The following is a 24,280-nucleotide window of genomic DNA, read 5'->3' as shown; positions in this document are numbered from 1 at the left end:
AGAGAGTAAAAATGAGTTTGCCACCTGCTGGACAGTTAAATATTCACCTTCTTTTACAGATTGGCACAGTTTGTTTGTTTTTTTAAGCTAGTGACAGTGTCACTTATATTGCAAATAAAATTGTGTCGTTCTCTTCTCTATGCAGTGTCTATTGAGGGGTCAAGTGACTCCACAAGCTGTAAAGCTTAACAGTAAAACAGTAGTGTCACTCCCTTTGCAACAACGCAAGGAAGACCTGTAGGTATCACACATGTGGGTCGACTAAAATCATAAATCCTTTTCCAGGTAAGATGTTTACATATACCTATTTCCGATGGTGATTTAGCTGTATGTATAGAGTTCCATTGTAAGCACAAACTATAAGATTCAGGCTGATTGGTTGCTTATCTCCTGACATCAGTTCAGACCCAGTGTAACTTTTGTTTGCATGTATTAAAAAGCAGTTATGTAATCAGGTTGAAGAAAAAACAAAACAATGGAAAAACAAGCTCACGTTATAATATACCTTTAATAAATTAAAACACTTTTGTGAAAGCTTGAAATAAATAAAACAGGAGGTATGTGGCAAATAGATACTGTCATAGAATGGTGATTTATATACCAGGTTGGGTATTTCTACTTTAGGTTTTACCATGCTTGGGCATAGTTTACAGAAGACGGGTTCTCTTTGAAGCAGATGTAAATTATTTAGAAAAAGAGCCATGGTAAAAGCAAGCAATGTAAAAAAGACAATTCTGGTATTTAGATGTAAGAATAACATTATACTAGCATGCTTTATTAGTGGTCTTGTGATATTGAGCCTGGGCAAGGGCACAGTGACACATTGGCGCTTTTACCAGTATCATCACTTACTTAGGACTCCAATACCCAGCAGACCTTGCTCCCCTTCTTTTGCTAAAGGTGAGGTACTACCCAGTACTGTCATGCACCAGGGTCCTGGTGGGGGGAACTAACATCTTCCAATATGACAAAGCTGGGAATAGAGGTCATGTCATTATAAAGCCAATGAAGGTTTGTAATCCTGTGGCCACAACAGGTGACACTGCATTTTGGTGTTCAAAAGGAATCATACAGCATTGTCACATTGATCTCTACACCATAAAACAAGAATATTTGCCATTCTAGCAGGGGAGATTTTTAAAAGAATGGACAATTGAAACATATGAATAGGAAACTGTTTTACCTGACAACTGTTTTTAAAGTATCTAGATCATCTTATCATTCCCAACCTATACTGTACTATATGGTTGCCTAGTGTAAGGAAGGCTCATATGTTGCAATTCTACAAAATCCATGTCACCACTCTGTATACTCTTTGGATAACCAGTGAAGTACCCCTACCTCCTCGCCCAATTTCTTGTTTGCGGAATAGACAAGACAGGTTAATATAGGGTAACTTTGGGTAAATATATAGTCTAGATCAGTGTTTCTCAACCTTTTCAACATGGGGGAACCCTTGAAATAAGTTTCATGTTCTCGGGGAACCCCTGCTATGGTTACTATATCCACAACTCCCAGTATACTATTATTGCAGTCAATGTGAAGAATGCCTCTTACATTGACAAGAATGTCACCCCTTACAGACAACAAAAAAAGATCATTGGTGTCAGTGACCGACCCGAGAGGCACAAATTGCTGAATCCCTAGCAACCACTGTAGGAACTCTGGTTGAGAAACCCTGCTCTAGATTGACACATATTTAACAATGTTTCAAGAAATACAAGAAAATAAAAGGGTATTTCTATATTTGCTCTGCGTTCTCTAGTTTTAGATTGTTGTATTTTTTTTCTTTTAAATTTTGCTAGATTTTTTGCTGCAGGTTGATGCGCGTTTTCACCTTAACCTACATGAAAACAGAAATTATCCTAAGAACATAGCTACGTAACAGAGCATTTTTATGGAAGCATAAATATGCATTTACATTTAATATCAGTCTATACATTTTTTTTTACAAAGGTTAGAAAGCTATTAACATATATACAGTCTATAAATTAAACTGCTTTGGATCAAAACCAGCACCCTTGGCGTGCTCGACGCTTCCTGAATAAATAAAGAAAAAGTCCATAAGTCCTATTTTGAAGCCGGAGATGAAGACGCATTCATCTCTTGAAACATTTGAGGTTTTGGTGTCTTTTACAGTCTTGTTCCATTTGTTAAAGTCCAGCCAGTGGAGACCGTAAGTGAAAATCTTTTCTTTGGAGTATCATGAAAAAAAGTTGTTTTTTTTACTGCAGTCTTTTTTTTAGCAGCAGAGGGGATAATAAATATAAAAATATATATACATCTGAATAAATATATACAAGTCCTGATATTTCAATAAATAAATGTCTGTTTTACAAAAAGTAAACAGAAAGGTAGCATTTTGTGGACCGGTACAGATGGAGTTCTTGTGCTTGTGGAGGGTTAGACCTGAGGAAGAAGAGAAAAGGATTTAATGCCAATAAAAGACAATATATAAAAATTTGGCAAGTTCATATGAAAATATAACAGCAGTTGCTATACATGTAACAAGCCTTTGCTTGATAAAAATTGCGTGGAATACTAATAGGGGAGCTGCTGACTTCCTTTTAAAAGATTAGGTTACAAAGTTGTCATTCAAGGCTGTTAATATACTTGTTAGGTGGCTGGCTTGTAAATGTGTGACTCCCTAACTAATGAGAGCCGGATGGAGAGAGAATGTCCTCTGTGGGAGCCCTAACATGAAAATGACATTGCTATATGATCCTGGCACAAAGGACATCCTAATAGATTCTCCTCTGCAAAGCCACAGCAACATAACCACCTACTGAGCTGTAATCTCTGCCAGTTTCCATTCTTAAAAAAAAAAAAAAGTGCCAGCAGAGGCAACCCTATTCCTATTCTAACAAATCTCCCTAAATGAATTCTCAGCATTGCTGATTTTGCTATTTTTGAACTACAACATTGGTTTCACCTGTATTAGCCAATATATGCAATATTCAGAGCACACATCGTAGAAGTAAGTATTAATATTATTATTATTAATCAACAGGATAGAGGCTCAGAAGTTAGCACTCTGGCCTTTGCAGCACTCGATCCTAGGTTCAAATTTTGGCCAGGGCACTATCTGCATGGAGTTTGCAGGTTCTCCCACTGTTTGCGTGGGTTTCCTCCGGGCACTCTGGTTTCCTCTCACATTTCAGCAGTCTATTTGGCTTCCCCCAAAAATTGATCGCAGACTGTATTAAAAGACATGTGAGCTCCTTTGAGGCATGACTATGTACTTTCCACAGCGCTGTGTAATATGTTGGCGCTATATAATTACTGTATAATAATAACGCCAACATATTACGCAGCGATGTACATTAAATAGAGGTTGCAAATGACAGACATCTACAGACAGCGACCCAGGAGAAGGGGAGGACCCTGCCCTAAAGAGCTTACAATCTAGGAGGAGGGGGAAGTATCAGACAATAGGAGGGTGAGAAGTAGTGAGGGTTTAGGAGACAGAAGAAGATGGGCAGGCAAGTTTAAGAACGTATCTAATCCGAAAATGAATCCAACAACCTATTAGGGCTGGTGCCTTTTGTCAGATCTGAAATTCTACAGATGCTTATATTCTTGAATTAGTTATTGTATATCTGTTTTTAGTATTTGTGGAAGTCTAGTCCAAGGCTCCTATATATACAGGCTAGGCCTTGTATCTGTTATCCTCTCCAGGCATTAATGAACTATTTTTAGGATATATACAGGTATTTGAAGGCAGAATATACCCCCCCCCCCCCATAGTTTGCCAGTAATTTCATTTTATATGTAGACATTTCAAGTTTACTTTGAAAACTGTTCTAAATGGCTTTTTTTGATTCTAGGGCTGTGCAACCATTTAGTCTTTAAGAGTTTAACTTGATTGTTTCCTATGATCTAATTGTGCTGGAACTTTCATCAATCAGATCTTTGTGTGTAAGCAGGCAGCAATGAATTAGAGTAATGCTTAGGAAGAATGGATTGTTACCTCTGTAGCAAAGACACACTGTTCTGAGGATCCAGGGAGCAAGTATATAGAGTGACAGAGAGCATCTTGGTTCTTCCCTGAGGCATTGCAGTTTCTGGAATCTGTCTTTGTTCTAAAAGAGAAATGAAATTATGTTGGTTATCACAGAGGAAGATGAGATAGGAAACACCATTGTTACATATCTATATACTTCTGTCTTGTTTAAGTTATTGGGCCTGATTTAATTAAGCTCTCCAAGGCTGGAGAGGATACACTTTCATCAGTGAAGCTGGGAGATGCAGTAAACCTGGATCAATTTCTTCCATGTCATTTGCTATTTGCTAGCAAATGTTTTGAATCCTGGACCAGATCAATTCCAGGTTTGTTGGATCACCCAGCCTCACTGATGAAAATGTATCCTCTTCAGCTTTGGGCAGCTTTATTTAATCAGGCCCATCAAATAAAAAATGTAGTTGCTAATGAAAAGTTTTACTCCAGATAATGAGACCAGCTCTGCTTTACTGTCATAACAGTTTTGGTTGGTAAGGCCTGAACCCAGTTAAACTGGTGGTGTAAATATGTAAAACATTACAAGAAGCAAAGGTTTTGGAGCTGTACCAGGAACATGTTCCTTGGTTCAAAACAGATCTCTTAGCAAGTGTTAACAGTTTCTGGTTGATATAAGCTACTATTACTTCTATTTATTGGTGGCTTTCCTTCTGATTAGTGTTTTTTTTACTAGTGTGAGAAGAGTAATCACTCACCGTCGCCCATCTCTCTCCTCCTCCACGTCTGATGTTGGCAGGAGCTTCTGCTTGCTTCGGGATTTTTCCCTCAGACAGTCCTGATTAGGCATCTTGAAATGTGGTGGTGAGATGAGGAAAGGTTCCTTTTCTTTTAAGTTGTTCTTATGCTCCAGGTCATTGGTCACAATTCCCTTCTGGTCTTTAAGGCCTTTCTTGATGCTTCTCATCAGTAGCACCAGTCCACAGGCTAGCAAACAAAAAGTGATCACACCCAAGCAAACAGCCAGGGCCACGTTTGAAGGGGGGTCGGCGTAATAGGATGATGAGGTTGGCTCCTGAACTTGGAACTCACACCTGGAGCCCATAAACCCAATAGGACACTGGCAGACATGTCCGCTAAAGTGGGTGTAACAAGTGGCTCCGTTTAGACAGGGCCTGGAGCTACAGGCATCAACTCGCTGAGTGCAGTCTTTTCCTCCATATCCAAGAGTACATGAGCAAGTGTATGTGTTGATGCTGTCCACGCAGGTCCCACCATTTGCACATGGGTTGCTAGCACAATCATCAATATTTATCTCGCACCGGGGTCCGGTAAAGCCCTGGCGACATTTGCATATTGCGTTACGTCCAACATCCAGGCAATGGCCTCCTTTTAAAATAATAAAAGACAATTGTATCAGTGTTGGATTAGACAGGGTGTTCAGCACAATTTAAACATTCCTTAAATGCCTGTGTTAATGGGATTTTTTCCACTTTAAAGTGGGTTTTCCATCCTTGCACTTTGGAAATAAAAAAAGCTGCCTTAAAGCAGGTCAACTGCACCCAACACTTGTCTCTGAATGGTCTCAGAAATGTCTCAAACTGATGTCAACACAAAACTGAAACCTGTTGGCACAGGGCCATAGTGTTTGTCAACTTACCTAGGGCAAAATATTAAATATTTTTCATTATAAGTCTTCTGTAGAAAATACTACAGTGACAATAAAATCAGAAATGGTCATTTTTATTCACTCTAACAAAATGCATTTTAGAGTTGCAATTGCTTAGTCATGGACTCTCCTGTAATGTAGAATAGATACGTATACTACCGAAGTTCCTTGCTGTCTGACTGTGGTCAGCACAGCACCTACTTGGATGGATAGAACACAATAAGTTAAAGCTTTGAGTCCAAAGGCTGCCTTTGGTATTTTTAAAAATAATATGAGGACTTTATACCTTTCTTACTAAAACTGTAAACTTCATTGATAACTGTTAGAATTTCTTTGTGGCAGAACCAATAATACCCTGACTGCCATAGACCAGGTCAAGATGGGGTGATTGAGAATAAATTGGTGACTCCGATGGGAGCCCATTTCAAAGGGATAATAAAGGGCAATAATGGGAAAAGTCCTGATTAGCGTATGGTTGGTCAAGGAGCTGGATTTCTAATTTACCGTTCCTGAGAACCACCATGCACACAGCATTTAGCAGGACAAACAACTGGCTGGCTTGGAGAAAACAATGGATTCAAGTTGCAGCTAACTCAAATGTCATCCCTAGGGGGTCTTAATAGAAGAAGTGAGGAGAGCCCTTCCCAATGCAGTGTTCAACCCAGAAACATCTTTAAGCTGGGTGGGAAGAAATTGTAGGTGGGTGGCAGCCCCTGTATTGTGACTTAACATTTTAGTAACCACCCAAAAACAGCTGGGTTGTTACCGAAAAAGTGCCGGGTGGTGCACCCAGCTAAAAGGCGCTGGGAAGAACACTGCAATGAGAACTCAAAAAGGTTACAAAACTCAGCAAAAGTTCCAACCCGTCCCCACTTTCTTTAAAACGAAAATAAAATAATGTAATTACATGCTAATGGGAATTAAAAAGGGCACAGATCTGGATCAACCATCTCACTCAAAAATAGATTGGTTAGTAGAGATCGTCAAAGAGCTTATAAGATGCCGGTCTCACCATTCAGACAGGGATTGTTGGTGCACCGATCTATTTTCTTTTCACAGTTGGAGCCATGATAGTTGACTGGGCAGCGGCAGACATAGCCTCCCACGATACTCTTCTCTACACAAGTGCCACCATTGAAGCAAGGACCATCTGCGCAGGTCATGGCACTAATATCACAGTTCTTGCCATAGAAACCCCGAGGACATACACATTTGTAGTCATTTTCCAGGTCCTATGGAGGGGAAGGTGGGGTGGCAATGGTTTGAAACGGAAAATGGAGGGAGGGTAGTAAGATAGTTAGGTAAGGTATATGTAGAGGTATGGTGAAGGGTAAAATTGTTTTTATGAATCATTATCATAATTGGGTTAAAAAATGGGTGATTTATAGGAGGTAGGGGATGTCATGAAGGTTTAGGAAGAGGGGGAAGATGAAGAGAGAAAGGGACGAGAATAAAAAATTATCATTAGAAATGTACATTTACATGTGTTTCCAGTATAAACAGATATGAATAAAGTTAGTTACATTACAATTAATGTCACTGGGCCAGGTTTATCAACTTTCTGCAAATTGCCTATGCTGCCCTTGGTGACCATCCAGATTCTTCCTTGTATTTAGGATCTACAAAGTACCTGAAAGAATCTTATAAGTTACCCGGAGCAGCAGCAACACTGCTTTTGATAAATGAGGCCCATTGTGAGTACATTGGTATATGTTACAGACACGTGATTCCCTGTTATGTGACTGTATAGATTCATGCATGGTGTATGAAGGTGATATCTATACAGACCATGGAATGATTGAATGATGGAACCTTCAATGTGTGTCTATGGAGTTAGTTTGTAACTATTTGTCCTACATCTACGTGATAGCAGATGGGGTATGAGATAAAATGATATATGTATAAATGTATTTATATTGTACGTACATACCTGTGAACGATGTGTGTAATATGGCAATGCATGTTGTATGTAATTCTGCATAGTGCTAGATCCATGCCTTTGCATACATGTTCCATATGCTGGTATTTAAAAGAACCCTGCACAATGGACCTCATTTACATTGGTTTGTACTGACATTTTCCTTTACCCTCTGACCCTTATTCCTGGATGATTTGGAGAGAGGAGTCCAGATTTCACCAGCAGCAATGTCCACTGCTGGTGAAATCTGGTACAGCAACCCAGACCTTTCAAGTGTTTTATAGACAGAGCTGCCAAATGAAGAGCCTATATAGGCTTGGTTTAAAAATCCATAACTAATCTTTTATTCTCAAATAAAAATACCAGATACATAACCCCAAGTTATGATTAGTATGGCACTCGCCCTATAGCTGGGTTTAAGTCTTGGGTCCCCAGTCTTCATAGCTTTCCGAGGAGTCTCTGAATTTAGCTGCCCTCTCCAATTTGTAAACCTGCAGTCCAGTTTTAGGGAATTTCTGAGGTTCCTGAAAGGTAATTTGTAACTAACCAGCAGGTTGGAGAGAGCAGCTGCATTTGGAGCCTTCTCAAAAGGATATTAAGCCCAAAATTACCACCTCTATTCTACCTATCTGACCCAGTCTAAATATAAGGACCACAACTGTGACTGCTCCATAGCAATGAAATCCAGGCCTGCAGTTGGGTACATGAGCCGTGGATACATGGCAGACATAACACCTGCTTAGAAAAAAAACAAAATGAATGTCGGAAACATGAACCAAAAGGAATATTTCATTCGTTGCACAAAGCTGTGACTGTAGGAAGAAATAGTTGGCAGCACACAGCTGGCTTCCTGTTGGGTAATCGTAGTTAGCAACAGAATGATATTCAGCTAAAAGCAGCTGGCATGAAAAAATAATAAAAAATGGAAAATATTCAACAAATTCGCATAGATCAATAAATATTTAGTGTCTGAGATGGGCTAAAAAAACAAGTGACCAAAAATTCAAAAATGTCTTTTTCAAACAACTAATTATCAGCAGTGATTGATAGCCATGCTGCCTTGAACATTTTCTCCTCCCACTGTAGTGCAAGCATCACCTACATAAGTGTTACAACTCTGCTCTAAATGCAGGAGCAGTGCAGCATTGTTGTCACATCTTCAATGAAATCTAAATTATTGGCAGGGATTTGTAGAACTTTGTAAGTGCAGATTTTGTTAAGGGGCTATAATGTACATCGCTGCATAATTTGTTGGCGCTATATAAATCCTGTTTATTAATAATAATAATAATAATAATAATATTAATAATGCTTCTTGTAAATCGGGAAATAATTATAACATTTCTGTGACCCCATTTGGGCTTTTTCTCTGAATTACTATCACTGTGACCCCAGGACAAGGAATATGGGGACACATTCACAGAAATGAGATACCCATCCATTCCATTCCTTTAAAAGGAAATAGGTGAATATTTGCACAATAGGGACTTGGACAAAGGTGAAGGCTGACAAGGGCTGTTATGTTTTCTGCTTTATCAAAAATAAAAAAGTTGTTTTGGGGTGAATAAGGTAAACCTGTATTTACACCCAATAAATTTTTGTGGCTACATCCCACTTCTGGCCTCCATGATGTTCACTTACGTTGCAGCTGCCTCCATTCCTGCAGGGGTTGCTGGCACACTCATTGCTTTCGATTTCACAGTTGGTCCCGGTGAATCCTGGGCGGCAGTTGCATGAGTAGCTCCCTTGCCCGGTGTTGGTGCAGCTGGCGCCGTTTCGGCAGGGCTTATGGTTGGTGCAGTAGTTCAGGTCCTGATTGCAGAAGAGGCCACCCCAGCCCTCTTGACAGGTACACTCGAAAGGCTGAGAGCAGGATCCGTGCAGACAGCCAGGATATCTCACACACTCGTCGCATAGGCGACCTTGCCATCCCATGCGGCACTTGCATTCCCCAGGAACTTCGCAGAAACCATGGGACTCGCTGCAGCCAGGAAGACAGATTGCTGCAAGAAAACTTGCAATGAATCTTGGGATGTTAACAAATTAGCAAGACAGAAGACATGACTAAGCCATTTGAAACACCAAGGTCAATGAGCAGTGCCACCATATTCCCAGTAACTGATGTGATACCATCTGTCATGCTATATCACAGATTCTGGGTGTACATAACAGTATCAAAGATCTGATTACCTTTGTTGAAAGATTGTGAACAACTACAGATCTCTGTTATATAACCCTGGTATGTACAATTCTGCACTGGCCTCATGGCCACTGATTGTCCATGACAGTATGATTCTCAATAATTGTTCCATTCCTTTAAGTACAAACCACTGTTAGGTACACTCAGGAGCTTGACAATTTTTCTTTGATTAACATAAAGTTAGCATTTGACAGGACAGCAGTCATCAAACCCTAGCTCTAACACTCATCTTTGAGTATGATTGGCAATGTGAATCTCAATGTGAAGTGTACGCACCTATACATTAGATTGTGTATTGAAACCCTTTATTAGGCCTGATTCTGAGTATTTCAATACAAATTCATGCAAAGGATATTCTGAATGTAAGATTTGCGTGTGACCCAGCTACCCAGGCAGGTATAGATAAATGTAAAAAAAAATCATTTGGAAATAAATTGTCCCCAATCTATTGTGAATGGAAGTGGTGTAGTGTGTATCACTATGTTTTTAGCACAGTTGTGTTTAGCCAAGGATTGTGAAATAGTCCAACAGCAAGTAAAGCACTTTGTTTGCAGTTGCCAAGAAAAGTCAAGCCAATCTATTGTGTTTATTCCTATTATGGCACTACTTTTTGAACAACAAAAATAACTGGATTGAAGTTCGTGATAAACTTGTAAAGCTTTCTCCTCCTTTTAAAGCTTTCTGCAATTACTATGCTATTATATTTTCTCACCACTAGATGGTGCTGGTTGGCACTTTGCTGGGACACAAGCTTCCAATACAGATGAATAGGGATTGAGCTGTCTGTATTATCATTTCCATCTAGAGTGGGGTTTTAGGATTTTAGGGGTGGGAAAGGGTTAAGTGTTAGGATCTGTTTTAACAATATGTTGAGGTAAGGACAGTTGGATTATGTGTTATATTTAAGAAAAGTTTTGGGTTGCCATTTATTTCTAATCACACTCTAAATGTACTATACCAGCACACTGCAGTGCAATGGGGGGTAATGCACTGTTATGTGTTGCTGTGCACTGTGCATTATTTCTTTTGGGGCTGTCTGGTGGGTTGGGCTCCTTCAGAACACGCTGCAACATGTATCATAACTAGTCCCATTTATTAAAAAAGATAGGGTCTCTACATAACATATCCTGTAATATTATGCAGGGAGTGCACAGGCTGGTTATCATAGTATACAATTTACATGCCAGACATTATGGTTGTGGAAGCTGGCAGGTCCTTCACAACAAGATTGCTTGCTCACTGTTATAACCTGCTATATATATATATATATATATATATACTTGCTGTCAATATCTTAGCAATCAGGTATAAATAAAAATGTATCAACGTGAATTTAAAAAAATATATACTGGTATATATATATATACTGGTAGGTGATGCACTAGGCTTTTTTTTTACACAATTTAAAAGTTTTATTGTCCTGTTCTTTACAAAGCTCAGTAGCTCAAGAGCAGTGACTTGTTCTGTATCAGATGTCTCCATCAGGTTTTAGTTGGACAAACTGAGCCAAAAGGCAGCAGCTACAACTGGTATCTTTTAAGCTTACCTAATGGACTCTGGGAATCCTTGAACATATTATTATGTAAGCACATAAAAGATTATTATTGACCCATCCCTGCAATGCACAGTTTCCAGTAATAGGGCAGAGGGGCGGGTGAAGCTCTTGGTCATGGGAGGTAGTGGAAATCTGCAAACCGCAGCACCCAGGATGGTAATGGTATAGTGATAAAGACACCCATAGACTGCTGCTATTCTGTTACAGCAGTGCTGAGCAGATTTATTAAGGGAATCTTCTTTCCAAATAAATGACTTGAATCATCCAATCATGCGGAAGCAAATCCTTTCACCTGTGCATGATTGGGTATTCAGCATGAACAAGACATTTCTTTTCACATGATTGGATAATTGAAAATGAATATTCAGCTTCTCCATTCTCCACTTTAATTAATCAGCCTTCAGATTCTCATTAGCCAAAGGCTTAAGATTATCGCCCACCGCATCTGTTCGATTACTATCATATCATAAAATGTCCTATAATGGGAAAATCCTGATTGGTTAGAACAAAAGTAAAGTTCTATGGTGGTCACCTCTCCTGCCAGTGGTCTTCTGGTACCTAGCCTTAGTCCTAGCAAATCAACAAACAAACCCTCCATGGGCTCTTTTATCCATTAGCAAATGTGGACTTAATGTGTTCTAACAAACCTTCCTTGGCCCTATTGTGTCCCTAAGGCCCTTTCTAGCCCCTGTCTTATCAGACTTTTTCTGCACAGCCGCCGAGTGTCAAGCAGATGACATGCTGAAAGTGCGCTATCAGGCTGATCCACACACAGCACCTGCCAGAGAGGGGGAGGGGGTGCTTAATGCAGGCCGCCTGTCTCTATTGTGCACAGAACAATTGGGGAGCGGGAAGTGCCAGGAGGGGGGTTATTAATCTGTCTTCACTGCTCACAATGTATTCTGGTTAAAACCACATGTCCCCCCACCCCCTACACACTCCTATTTACCTTGAAGAGCGTCTGGTGGGGTGCAGTCACTGCACACATCCCATAACCAGTCACCATATGCTGCTTCGGGGCCTTTGTGTGCAGCCCTGAATCCCCTGCTCTCCTCCGCCTTTCCTAATGTGTTTAGTGGAGTAACTAAATACACATTGTTACGGGATATGTTATGTACAAAGGACCGACAATGCACTGGATTTTGTCGTTTTTCTCTCCTAATCTCGTTACCTGAAGAGTCAAGGGTCAACTAGAGAAAGCCCCAAAACTTTTATTGTGTTCTGTTGTAAATGCGATAAAACGTATGTGTTTTATTTCTATCCAGGGAAAAGTGAAGGAACATGCCCCTAAGGTTTTATGTGCACCTATTATGTGGTATTGACCATGCTGTGACCACAGCTGCCTGCATTGTTAACGGGGTCCTTTCACTTTCAATGGGGACCCATTATGTGCAAACATTTATATGGTCCCAAACAACTGCCAACATTTTAAAAATTGTTTCCAGTGACACTTGAATACTGAGCGTATTCAAGCCCAATCACAGGCACTCCAGCTTCTTTTTTTAGGAGGCCTCCTGAACTGGTTTATTAAAATACCCTCCAGGAACAGCTGGATTTTAAAACCTTGACCATTAAGGTCTGGGTAAAAGGAGCAAACAAAGACTGAAGTGAGCACAAGTGGGACCATTGTCTGTCAAAGTTCAAGGTTCCCAGGGGCCAAACTCTAAAGCCATGGACTGTCCATGGAAATAAAAGCTAATGAAGTCTTTGTTTTGGGGAACACATGGTGAAAGTCATCACTGAAATGCAAATGAGGGGTTTAGTTCAAATACACAACATAGAACTTTTATAACACATATGGACCACCTATTGATAGTATTTGATAAAAAGTCCAACCCAGTCAGTTATGTATAATGTTCACTGGGACCACTAGGGGGTACAGTGGGTGGGCCGACTTGAGAATATAAATGGAGATCTCACTAATAGGGTTCCTAAACTACAGTATCATCTTACAAAATTTAAAAAATTGCCAGACTGTCCCTTAAAAATATTTATGAGCTATCAAGATATGTAATCTCAAGCTCAAGAAGCATCAGGGATCCTTGATTACATTTATTCAAGGGTTGCAGTCTTTTGGCACTATAGCAGGTCCTGGTGAGTTAAAAATGGGCTATACTGTAGCCTGGTACTTCCATACCAGTGTACCAATATACACTGTTGACTCCAAAATCTCCCAATTTTCATCGAAATTCGGGAGAACGAAAACTCTCACTCATCCTTCGCGATAAATCATCTCCCTTGGTGTAGTCACCATCTGAGAAGCAACAAAGCTTCATATTTGTTGTGTAAAAGGTTAAACAGAAACACGCTATATCTAATAATCTTACTTTAATATCACTTATAAGGTTTGAACTTGTGAGTCTGAACACATTGTTGTTGATGATGCCCCAGGACTGTTTTCTCCCCGCTTGCTTATTCATCCTGATAATGAGCTCTGTGGATAATTAGGAGTCGTACCGTGAAGAAGAGTCAGTGTGAAAGGAGAAGGCAAGGCTCTAATCTGGGGCAATTATCTGGGTACATGCTTTTCATTCATATAAACTCCTCACCATTTTGGGTGAAAGGGTTTAGGCACACTAAGCAGGCTGGTGCCTGTGCATTATTAGTATTACAGGTCAGATTATCAAAAAACCTAAATCTCAGCACTATTTAGGAAAGATTTTATAACATCTAAGGCTGAGCACTAAAGATTTGTGTTTATGTATATATGTTTGATTAACTGCAAATAATTATGGCCCTTTAAAAGTTAAAATCTATTCAACAAAGGCAAATTTGTGTTAGGAAGAAAAAATGTAGACTGGCCGTGGACTATGGACTCACACTTTCCTTCTTTAGGGATGCATTAATTTCTACTTGTTGCAAGTGCATGAAAAGAACACACAATTGTTTCAAATGAAATGGACAAGCCGATTGGTTGCAATGGGCAGTACAGATTCATTGTGATATATTGGGCCTAGAGTGCCCAGTAGAAAAGATTTCACAGGGTACAAGCAGTGGTGTAGCTCCTGATCTATGGCTCTGGTATGAATTTTTGACAAGGGCCACCCCATGAAAGGATGGGTAGGGGCAGCTGCAGGCCTTTTTGTAATAGTCTGTGTCAGTAAGGAAGAAACATCTCATGTCTATAAAGTAACAAGGCAGAGTCTTGCAGTGGCAAGAAGGGATATGGAGTATTGTGTGAAACCTAGCCATGTGGATTTTTTTTCCCAGTGTCAGACAGTGGTTATGAAGAGAGCCCCTTCCAGCTTCTGGAGCAAGAGGTCAAGTTAAAATTGCAAGCTTTGTAACCCATGTTCCTTTGCCATTGGGTGTATTTTTTGCATCCTTCAGCCAAAGACATACAGGACTGGGCTGCCCAGCCTAACTTCAGGCCTAATACTAAGCAAATTAGATATAATATACACTAACAAAGGCAAATTTTAAAGCATTTTAAAAGAAATATACAATAGGTTGATGACCATCAGGGAACTGAATACTCACGTTCTGCACAATACTCGCCCTTCCAACCAGCCAGGCAGAGGCGCCGTCCTTCATTGTCACAGACGTAATGGCCAAAGGTGTCATCTCGTGGACGGCAGTAGTCGGAACAACTATCACCATAGTAATGCTCATCACATGAGACATGATAGGAGTAGCGTAGTTCACTCTGCTGGCCCAGGTGAATATCCTGGGACCAATCTTCTCCAACAGACAGGCGCCGGCGAGTTGCCAGTCGACTAATTAGGTTGTCAGTATTTTCTGCAGGAAGCAAAGAGTTGATTAAAGAATTAGCAAAAAGTGCTGGAACATTTCAAACTACAATATCCACTGACATAGGAAGATAACAACAATCTTGTGTTTTTGGATATCTTTTGACACTGTCATTTGCAAAAGAGCTGGTGAGGTTGGGTCTTCCCAGACAATTATTATATTTGACTTGACATGGTCTAAGGAGGAGAATTGGCTATATGCAGCACTATTCTTTCTTTCATTTTTTTTTATACCCTGTTTGAACCATAGGGCTTAACAGTGGTGATAACAGTTTGTCCTCCAAAATCACCTTGGGGTTATGCTATGTGGTCAGTTAGGTGTAAATGCTTGTATGGTCCAATGGTGGCCTATGGATGTCAATAATGTTTAATTCTAATGAAACTGAAGGTTTTTAGATATCTAATGTATGGCTACCTTGGGATTGAAACTCAGGAGTTATTCTGTCTAAACATTTTAAATTTCATTCTAATAAATTTTGGGTCCAAAGTAATTCAAAGGTGAGGGAAATGTATTTAGGAATGATCTTAAACAGTGTGTTGCTTTACAGCCACCACTCACATCTTCCTTTAATTTCCCCTTATTGGAAAGCCAGAACCTGAATGGATTTGGAGGCTATGGGACAGCACCAGTTCATGGGATGCATCCCCTTTAGACACTTTAATTCAGATAAATATGCAATAATTTTAAAAATATCCATAAATGTTCTTCTACTACAGAACCCACCCCTCCTTTACTAACTTAGAATAGGTTGGCTAATAAGGGTTTGATTTTAGCATTCAGGTTAAGGGTTCAGTTTCGGTGTTGGTAGTCTGGAGGGCGACCAAAGGGTCCCTACACAAGGACAATCCCAGTGTCCAATAAACATTTGTTTTTGTAGCATGGGGGAAGATCCTTTAAATGCATTTTCATGGCACTTGGGACAGGGAGTAGTCATAGCAGTTTATGGTTGTTTGATTGCTACGGATGACAGAACTCCCTGTGTATCATAGGACTAGGTATAAAGGTGCCAATGGATGATCTGATGACTAAATAGTAAATATACCATGACCAAGTGGTACTTTCCTTAAAACCCATTGGGCAGAAGGTTTCTTTTTATTATTTGATTTCCTGTCTGTAGATATGTTTGCTTCTTATTATTTAACATTGATGAATCAGAAAAACCTGCAAAATCCTTTAAGCCAGTCTAGCATTAAGTGAGCTAAGAACCTGCTGATTTAAGAAAAAAGGTAAAAAGTGGACTGATGTGTAATGTACCGCAAATGAAATGCAATAGATAATTGGAGTCTGATACGGCTATTCCCTGGCAGAGCTGAAATTATTTCATATTACATTTTTATCTTTAATGTAAATGTGTTTAAACTTCGTCAGAAATTTCCTAGTGGGGAGAACTGCCTGCAAGGGAATTTCTGTACAGGAAGTCAACCGTGCATAACATATTAATTCTATCACTAGCCAGTTTTATCTCACATATCCCGAAAAAAATTCACATGTTTGTATTAAGCTGCAATATATATATAAATATATACTAAGATTGTATTTGATTTGAAAAGTAAATGCTGATAACATGTGGAGATGAGTAAATATTGAAATAGCTATCTTCTTCCCATTTCCTAAAAGTAAAATGAGAACATTTTTTTTAGCTGGTCCTGTCTCTCCCTGATTTGACTTGCTTATCTCAAGCCATAAACCCTCTATTTCATTCAAATTTGCAAACAGAGTCTGTGCCTTTCCGGGTCAGACAGAGTATTATCCTAAATGGTGTCTTTTTTTTATTCATTTTTGTAATTCAGTACAATCAGGATCCAGAGGGCACCTTACATTGTAACTAGGAGTATATTTCCTGAAGAATAAGCTGTGTAACTTCCACTTCACCATATAAGTGGCCAGCTGAAGAGCATTATGGGGTCAGGAGAAAGGTCCAAATCAGTCTAGCTCATTGCTGATATTTTGCATGGTAGATGTCTGTCCAGATAGCTTTTAGCACCTGGGAATATACCAGTAGAAACACTTTTGGAACCCATAAAGCAAGCATTGATCTTCAGAGTCTTTGGGTTTTAGGGCCACACACCATTGGAGCCACCTAAATGCTTTCCTCAGAAGGTTCTCCTAACTTCTAAAATAAGAATGTGGCCATTAAGGACCCTGTTACTGGATATGATGTAGGCTGATGGGTGGGGCTAAGCCTTGCATGTGTAAAGTTTAGGTTCTCATAGTTATGGCTGGAAATAACTTTTATTGAACTCCTGCTTTTTTCATTTGGATAGAGAGTGTAAGGGTTACTACCACTGTATATGGTGGTATATTCAGGAAGTGTATTCTTGTTTCCTGATGTGTCTTGACAACAGAAGACTATTCAGGAAAAACACAGAAAATAAGTAGAAAAGAAGATATTTTATAAGGTATACCTTTGGTAATTAGTTTCATAAATGTGGCATCAATAGGTATCAGTCTGAAAAGTAAAAGGCTTGATTAATTAAACAAACTGTAATTGAAAATCCTCAACATTAAAGACTATCCAATACAATGTAAACAATTTCACCTGGGAAATTTCATTTTCACCAACAATTTTCAAAAATGGCAATAATTTTCACTTTATTTTAAAAATGCAGCCTTTACCCCCCTACATAAGCTATAGACTTTGAACTATTCATGAAATATGAATGTAACAGTCCTTTGTATTTAATGGACCCCTCAAAAACTGTTAAATTCTCAGAAAACTCACCTTCTCATTGACATTTTGCTGAAATTTTCATAATTAAATTGGAATAAATCTAAGACATCAGCTGACACCAACAGCTTAGACTTGTCAATGGAAAAAGCAGTCTGACATGATTTCGAATTACCTATGTTTTCCCCTTCAAGCCGATGATGTCTGTATGTCCATTGGCCTTCTAATGTTTATGGTAGCTTTTAGAGTATAAGTAATAGAAGTACAGAACTGAAGGTTCTGGGAAGCTATACATAAACAAGGTATGTGTTTTTACTATAGAAAGCAGTATTCAATAATGTCTTTTTTTAATTTGAATTATTAAGGTAGACAGTGAGACTAAATTAGACAAACAGATATATTTTCCTACATTTTGCTGATCTCTCATGTTTTCCCTGATGCTGGAGACAGTCACATTGTATTGACCCATGAGCATGTTAAACAGCATTTTGAGTAAATAATAAGTCATAATAGATAAAAAGGCTTCCTATTGATTTTCCAGCAATCATCCTATCTGTTATCAGTCATTTGGCACTTTAAAAGGCCAAACGGTCACAGATCTAATCATTTCATCCCATTATGACCTCAACTTACAAAATTGCCCTATTAACTTACAAGATGGCTTAAAAAAAAGGGCCAAGCGTAAGGGCAAACCTCTTAGAAATAAAGTTCATCTTTTTTGACCCCAATCCTACCAGGTTGGTCTTTAGTTGGTCTTTTGCAGTTCCTATTTCTCATCTTGAAAATGATCAGTTCCATTTCATAATACTATACTACTACTAATACTTTTATCTACTAAATTAGAACAGACATTTTGGCAGAATTGCTAATCTACTATGGGGGATAAAAGGTTAAACCTGCACTTATATATCACTAACTGATTATGCATGGTATAAAGTACAAAGAACCATTTTCATTAATCACTGGTATCGAAAGAGCTTATAATCCAGTGTCAAACATCATACAAAGTAAAGAAAATTTGGTCAGACTTTAGATAACCTACCAATATGTTTTTGGAGGAAATACCATGGAAGCTTGAAAATACCATACAAGGTCCATACACTTAAATTTGCTTGCCAGTTGGCCACCAAGAATCTGTGCTTGAGGTTCCAAATGCAATATTGATATGAAGAACTAACAGATCCAGTGGGATCATGCTTACAGTTAAAGTTCAACTCAAGTTTTTTTTTAACTTTCTGACCAAAGCCTTAACATCACAATCTTTATCCCCCACTTTTGTATCCCTTTAGTCTTGCTATCTGTGTGTATAGGTTAGAAGTTCCTTACCTTTTTTATTTGCTGTTGCCTGCCGTCCTGATGCAGTGCTTTATGCAGACAGAGCTGATTAATGGTCACTACAATACACTGAGCTTGTCTTCTAAGGGGTATATCTGACCAGGGCTGTTATATTACAGAGTGCACTAGGCCCAACTATGATGCCTATTGAACTGCATATTCTTATTTAGACACAGCTGCAACAACAGGGAAATGGAGATATGACTATACAATAGAGGTTGTTAGAAAAATGTCTGTCTGACCACATATTTCTGTAGCTTTAGTTTGGCTTTAAAGGGATTTTGTAGCTGAAAATGATATTTTAATTATATTTTTTTTCAACAAACTAGCACTAGACATGTAATGGTATCTTACAAAGAATGCTTTGTAATACTATTATGGTCTTTCCAAATTTTTATCAAATGACGATCATCTCATATCCAGGACTAACTAAAGAGACATTTGAATCTCTGACTTTAGAAATTTCCGAATGTTATAGATGCCCACTTATGAATGAAGACATTTAAGGGATCTTACCTGTGGACTTCTCCGCTGTGTGTGTTCTCCAGGACTCAATGATAAGTGAGAAAATTCCCTGTAATAAAATAAGATGTTTTGGGTCAATGATACAAGTACGTTTATAGTAAGATAGAGAATTTTGCATGAATAGGAGAAATGTCTGCAGCTTGTATGGGTAACTTAACTTAACAACATTGGTTTGGGGGCAGAATAAAAAAAGCCTATTGATGGAATACATGAGAGGTTAATGGAGAAATGAATAATTATCTTCTTTTCTGTAGACAGGGGCTCTTTTACCCTCTAGGCTTCGATGTAGGTATAGCAACACCCAAATTCATGCTAAATTTCTAACTAAAATTGAATCTCCCCACCCAAAGCTCAATAAAGCTGAATAGTAATGGGACAAGAGTGTCAAACTATAAAGTCATCTTTACGTCTTCAAACGCGTCAGTTTTGCCCAAACAGTTTGCTCAGTTTACCTAGACAGATAGATATTAGACAACATTACGTGGGTGACAGTCTTACGTGGGTGACAGAAACCTGCCAAATGTTGTACTAATATATTTCCTGTAGCACATGTCATTTAACACCCTATACAAAATTCAAGGCAGATTTTAAATCTTTGTTAGCTAGCAGTAAGAAACTGGAAGTCATATTCTTGAAGTTCCTAAGTGTAGAACCACTTTGTGATACCCTGTTTTCTTTTTGAAATCTTTGTAATATACTCAGTGGGGTGAACAAGCGAATAAACAATTAAAAATGTTTACTGTTCACATGGTATATTATTCAGTGCTGAGTTACTGAACATTTAATATTGCTGGATGTCCTTTGAGAAACCTTACATTACAATCTGCTTAGGTTCTTACTTTACAGGTGCTAGAAAATCTTTCAGGTTGTGCAATAAAAAATTGTATCTGGGTTTCTTTGTGAATATAAAAATAATATAAAACAAAAAGACAACTCATTCTAATTATAAAAAGTATACATCCAAGACTGTTTTATTCAGATTGTTACCCTAGGATGTTACCTAGTGTGGCTTTATAGTAATTAGAGTGAAAGATATTATTCATTAAAAACTCTGACTGGCAAATGATTCATCATTGGTTTTCCAAGGAAAATGCTTAAAAATATGAAGATGATATTAAAATATATGATGATAGAAAAAGAACTAATTGGTGCTATATGGAACAGAGGCTTATGGGATGTGATAAAAGTAAAGCCAACAAACACAGGACCATTGATAGCCTAAAGCATTATAAGTCGATGTGTCGAAGAACAAATTTAGGGTTTAAAACAAAAAAGAGAAGCAGTTCTGGGTGCCTTTGTCAGGAGGGTTCCTATTTAAGATTCTGTGAAATGAAGGGCAACCACTAGAGGGTGCTGAGGACAAAGGCATAGAAAGCCTTATCAAGGGGGTTCCTGATAGACAGATGTTTGACCAGAGAGGGAGAACTGAAAGAAGACAAAGGTTCTATGACCAGGGAATCTGGGATGATGGCAGACAAAGAACATGTGGCATAGGAAAGCACTACTAAAGAAGTGTATTGTCATAAGAACAGCCACAACTATGGGGTTCTGGGACACAAGAAGACACCCCTATAGGACTCTGATATATTTTGTAGTCAAGAAAATGCATAAGTGAGGGGTTCTGTGCAGACAAAGATCCTGTGACTTGAGAAACAACTAGAGGGTGCTGGAATTAGTTCTATGGTCCACATGACTAGGTGGTGCTACATCAGAGTAATAGTCAATGGTTCTAAATAGACAAAGGTGGGATACCTACAAGGCTATTACTAAAGCATTTACAAAATAATTATATTAACTTCAATAACTAATTCTGTAAGACCAATCGGAAACAATTACATTTGGATTTCAAGCCGTTCATCTAATCGGACCTTTATACTTCTATGTTACTTAACTAGCTTGATTTGGTTGAAGTGTTCTACCAAATTAATATAGCTTTTTGGTTCTTTTTGTCTTCATCTGATCATTACTGATTATAGTATAGCTAAAAAGCTATAGCAAAGCAGTTTATGTTAATTATGGACATCCAATGATGACCCAGCATCAAAACTGATCACTGAACAATCTCTTCAAAATGAAAATCTATGCCCTGCGCAAAGATCTCTGGAGTCACACTAACTTTGGCCATGGCTCATATCTTAAGGCTTTATTGGGCAATTAGGTCATCATATGGACCTCAAAACATTTGTTTACTACTTCTTTGGGATATTACAAGTTAGACCACAAGCTTTTTACGAGTTCTCCTATTCTTGAGCTGCAAAGTGTCATTATCGCCAAAAAGATGAGATTCTGACTTACCGGCCATTTGAAGTGAAAGGGGACTCGTATAGGGGTGCTGGAAGATATGGCTTCTGGATCCATGGCCATAAGGTCACTGAGAGCAGTTCCAAATGTGCATGGGGGATCTGGGGACACCACAGGTTGGGCATGCTTCAAACACACTTTGAAGAAGATACGGCAAGAGCGACCAGCTACACATACCCCGCGGGGACTGCTGAATGAGTGGACCTTCAGCTCAAACATACCAGCTGAGTGGACCTGGAGAGACAATTAACTGGATTCATTATGGATATAACATACAATACAAACCTATTACAGCTACCTTTCAACTCATGCAATACTGCAGTGCAGAACAATAGTGACATCCAAATTTCAGCAACTCAAATCTGCCGCTAGGATTTCACTGGCTGAGAGCAACCATCCCAATGGAAAATGATTGGTCGTTCTGGGCTACATTTTTTTTAACCTGCTGCAGCAGGATGAGTGCAATATAATGAATTATTATAGCTTCATAAGGAGATAACAGATGCTAACATAAAGTACTTGTACTAGATAAGTATAAAAATAGACCCACAATGCAGAGAAATGTAAGAAATATTTGGTTAGAGGGGGAGTGCATAGAGCTTTAAAATACGTGTAGTAACCCATAGCAACTAGAGTTGAGTTTAGAGCCATGAGAACAATGTCTGACGACCTGTAACTTAAGGAGAATATATATATATATATATATTAATATATAATATGCAGTAACAGTTTAAGCCAAAGTACTAAATAATAAACAATATAAACAAGTATTTTATAGGACGAGGAATAACTTATATATATACTCAGTATTAAGTTTGAAGGATCCTTCGATTTATACAAAGAAAAGTTACTAACAGTCATCAAGCTTCTACCTACAACTACTTTCTGTACTCACCTCTTGCACAGAGACCATTCCCATCAAGACCAACGTTAGAAGCATCTTTGCTTTCATCTTATACCCCTTGATGAGTGAATTCGGGATGAAAGAAGAGACCAGCAATGCAATGAAAATCACCACTGCTTCCCAGAAAAAAAAATGAATGAAGCCCAAATGGGTATTCACCCAACAGGACCAGGCAGGACAAGGAAGGGAAAGACTCAGCAGATGGAACTGGTAGCAAGGCAAATGTCAAGCCAACTTCAAAAAAGAGAAGGCACAGCTGGCTGATGGAGCTTGGTATCAGATCTGATGCCTGCAGACAGGTTTTGGTTTCCTAGCGTAATTCTGTAAAGTGTTAGAAGAAAAAGTTCGGTCCAAAGAAAGTTGACTTGTAGAGCTTAGTAAATATCCTTCCAGCCAGGCTCTGTGACATCGGAAAGGCTTGAATGCTTTGTAAAGCTCAATCCTGTGTGGTCTTTTGTCTGTGGATGGAGCTTGCCTGCACTGTAACTAAAGTTCTTCCAAGTCAATGCTGGGCTTTTATATTGAGCTAGACCCTCCTGGTGTCAGATGGCCCCCACCCCTCCCCTGACTCCCCCCTCTGTTCTCTCTCCCTCCACCACCTTGTCCATCCCTTCCTCCTCAAGTCACACTTTCTTTGATCAGCTACCCTAAACCTTGAAAAACACAATTAAAGCTCGTGCCCCAAACTGGAACAACAATTACATTAGGAGACCCCATACAATTATCTTTTTATGATGCTAATAAGACCAAACACGTGCTTCTATATATCAAATGACAGTCCATTGTCTATAAGTTATCAGAGGCAAGAGCTACATTGAGGACCATGGATGGGACAACTAAAATATAAAATATGTGCGGTTAAACAGTCATTTACTCCGTTGTGCCATCATGCTCATTTTTGCCTAGGGGATTGGGTTACCAAATTATTTTCTGGCACAAAATAATTAATTGATGCAAATATAAGTGGATCATTACAGAGCCCCGTTTAGGATATATAATAAAGTCACATTTCTTGCAGCTCATACAGAGTTTTATACAAACAATCGTGCACAAATCGACTTTAGATCAAGTTTTAGTTCAATTGTTATGTTGGAAATAAATGTTCACCATCAAAACGAAAGTTGATCGTACTATTACACACAGCAACCCATGCATGATTGATTCTTCAGTTTTGCTTCTTGCTGATCGAAGCATAAATCAGTCACTATATATTTACTCGATCAATTACCTTCAAAGAGCATGCTTGAAAAATTGAACAAGCAGAAATCGATTGAACCCATCAGTATGATTGGCCATGCACGGGTCAGGTTTCCTGTTCGATCCAGCAGCCCATTGGATTATTTTATAGAATCGACTATAAAAAAAAAAATTTGATTGATCAAAAGTGATCGATATCAAATGCAGATTCTAATAAACCTTGATCAGTCAGGTTAGAAAATTTCCATCAATTAGGTATCCTATAGTTTTTAAGGTCTCTTGATTAGTTTCTGAGAATTTTGG

At 38.8% G+C, this 24,280-nt stretch overlaps 1 protein-coding gene across 1 annotated transcript; it reads right to left on the bottom strand.

The window, feature by feature from the left end:
* Positions 1 to 540: 540 nt before the first annotated feature.
* On the bottom strand, positions 541 to 22,828 carry DLL3 (delta like canonical Notch ligand 3). The gene is made up of 9 exons (XM_072430829.1): positions 22,772 to 22,828; positions 21,871 to 22,110; positions 19,567 to 19,624; positions 14,778 to 15,035; positions 9,184 to 9,545; positions 6,637 to 6,856; positions 4,714 to 5,344; positions 3,971 to 4,082; positions 541 to 2,409 (listed from the first exon to the last, which is right to left on the bottom strand). Exons 1-9 carry the CDS (start codon positions 22,826 to 22,828, stop codon positions 2,404 to 2,406), a joined length of 1,944 nt encoding a protein of 647 aa, XP_072286930.1. The 3' UTR covers positions 541 to 2,403.
* Positions 22,829 to 24,280: the final 1,452 nt, after the last annotated feature.

Source organism: Pyxicephalus adspersus, chromosome Z, assembly GCF_032062135.1.
Source record: "Pyxicephalus adspersus chromosome Z, UCB_Pads_2.0, whole genome shotgun sequence".
Taxonomy (NCBI): Eukaryota; Metazoa; Chordata; class Amphibia; order Anura; family Pyxicephalidae; genus Pyxicephalus; species Pyxicephalus adspersus.
Note: the sequence above shows the minus strand (reverse complement) of the source record. Positions and strands in the feature narration are given on the sequence as shown.

Excerpts from the sequence above, each read along its gene's own strand:
- DLL3 (XM_072430829.1), bottom strand. The coding sequence starts at position 22,828 with ATGAAAGCAAAGATGCTTCTAACGTTGGTCTTGATGGGAATGGTCTCT. Across the intron at positions 15,036-19,566 it reads CACAGCGGAGAAGTCCACAG|AAAATACTGACAACCTAATT; the intron begins GTAAGATCCCTT and ends TGCTTCCTGCAG. Across the intron at positions 4,083-4,713 it reads GAGGAGAGAGATGGGCGACG|AACAAAGACAGATTCCAGAA; the intron begins GTGAGTGATTAC and ends TTTCTCTTTTAG.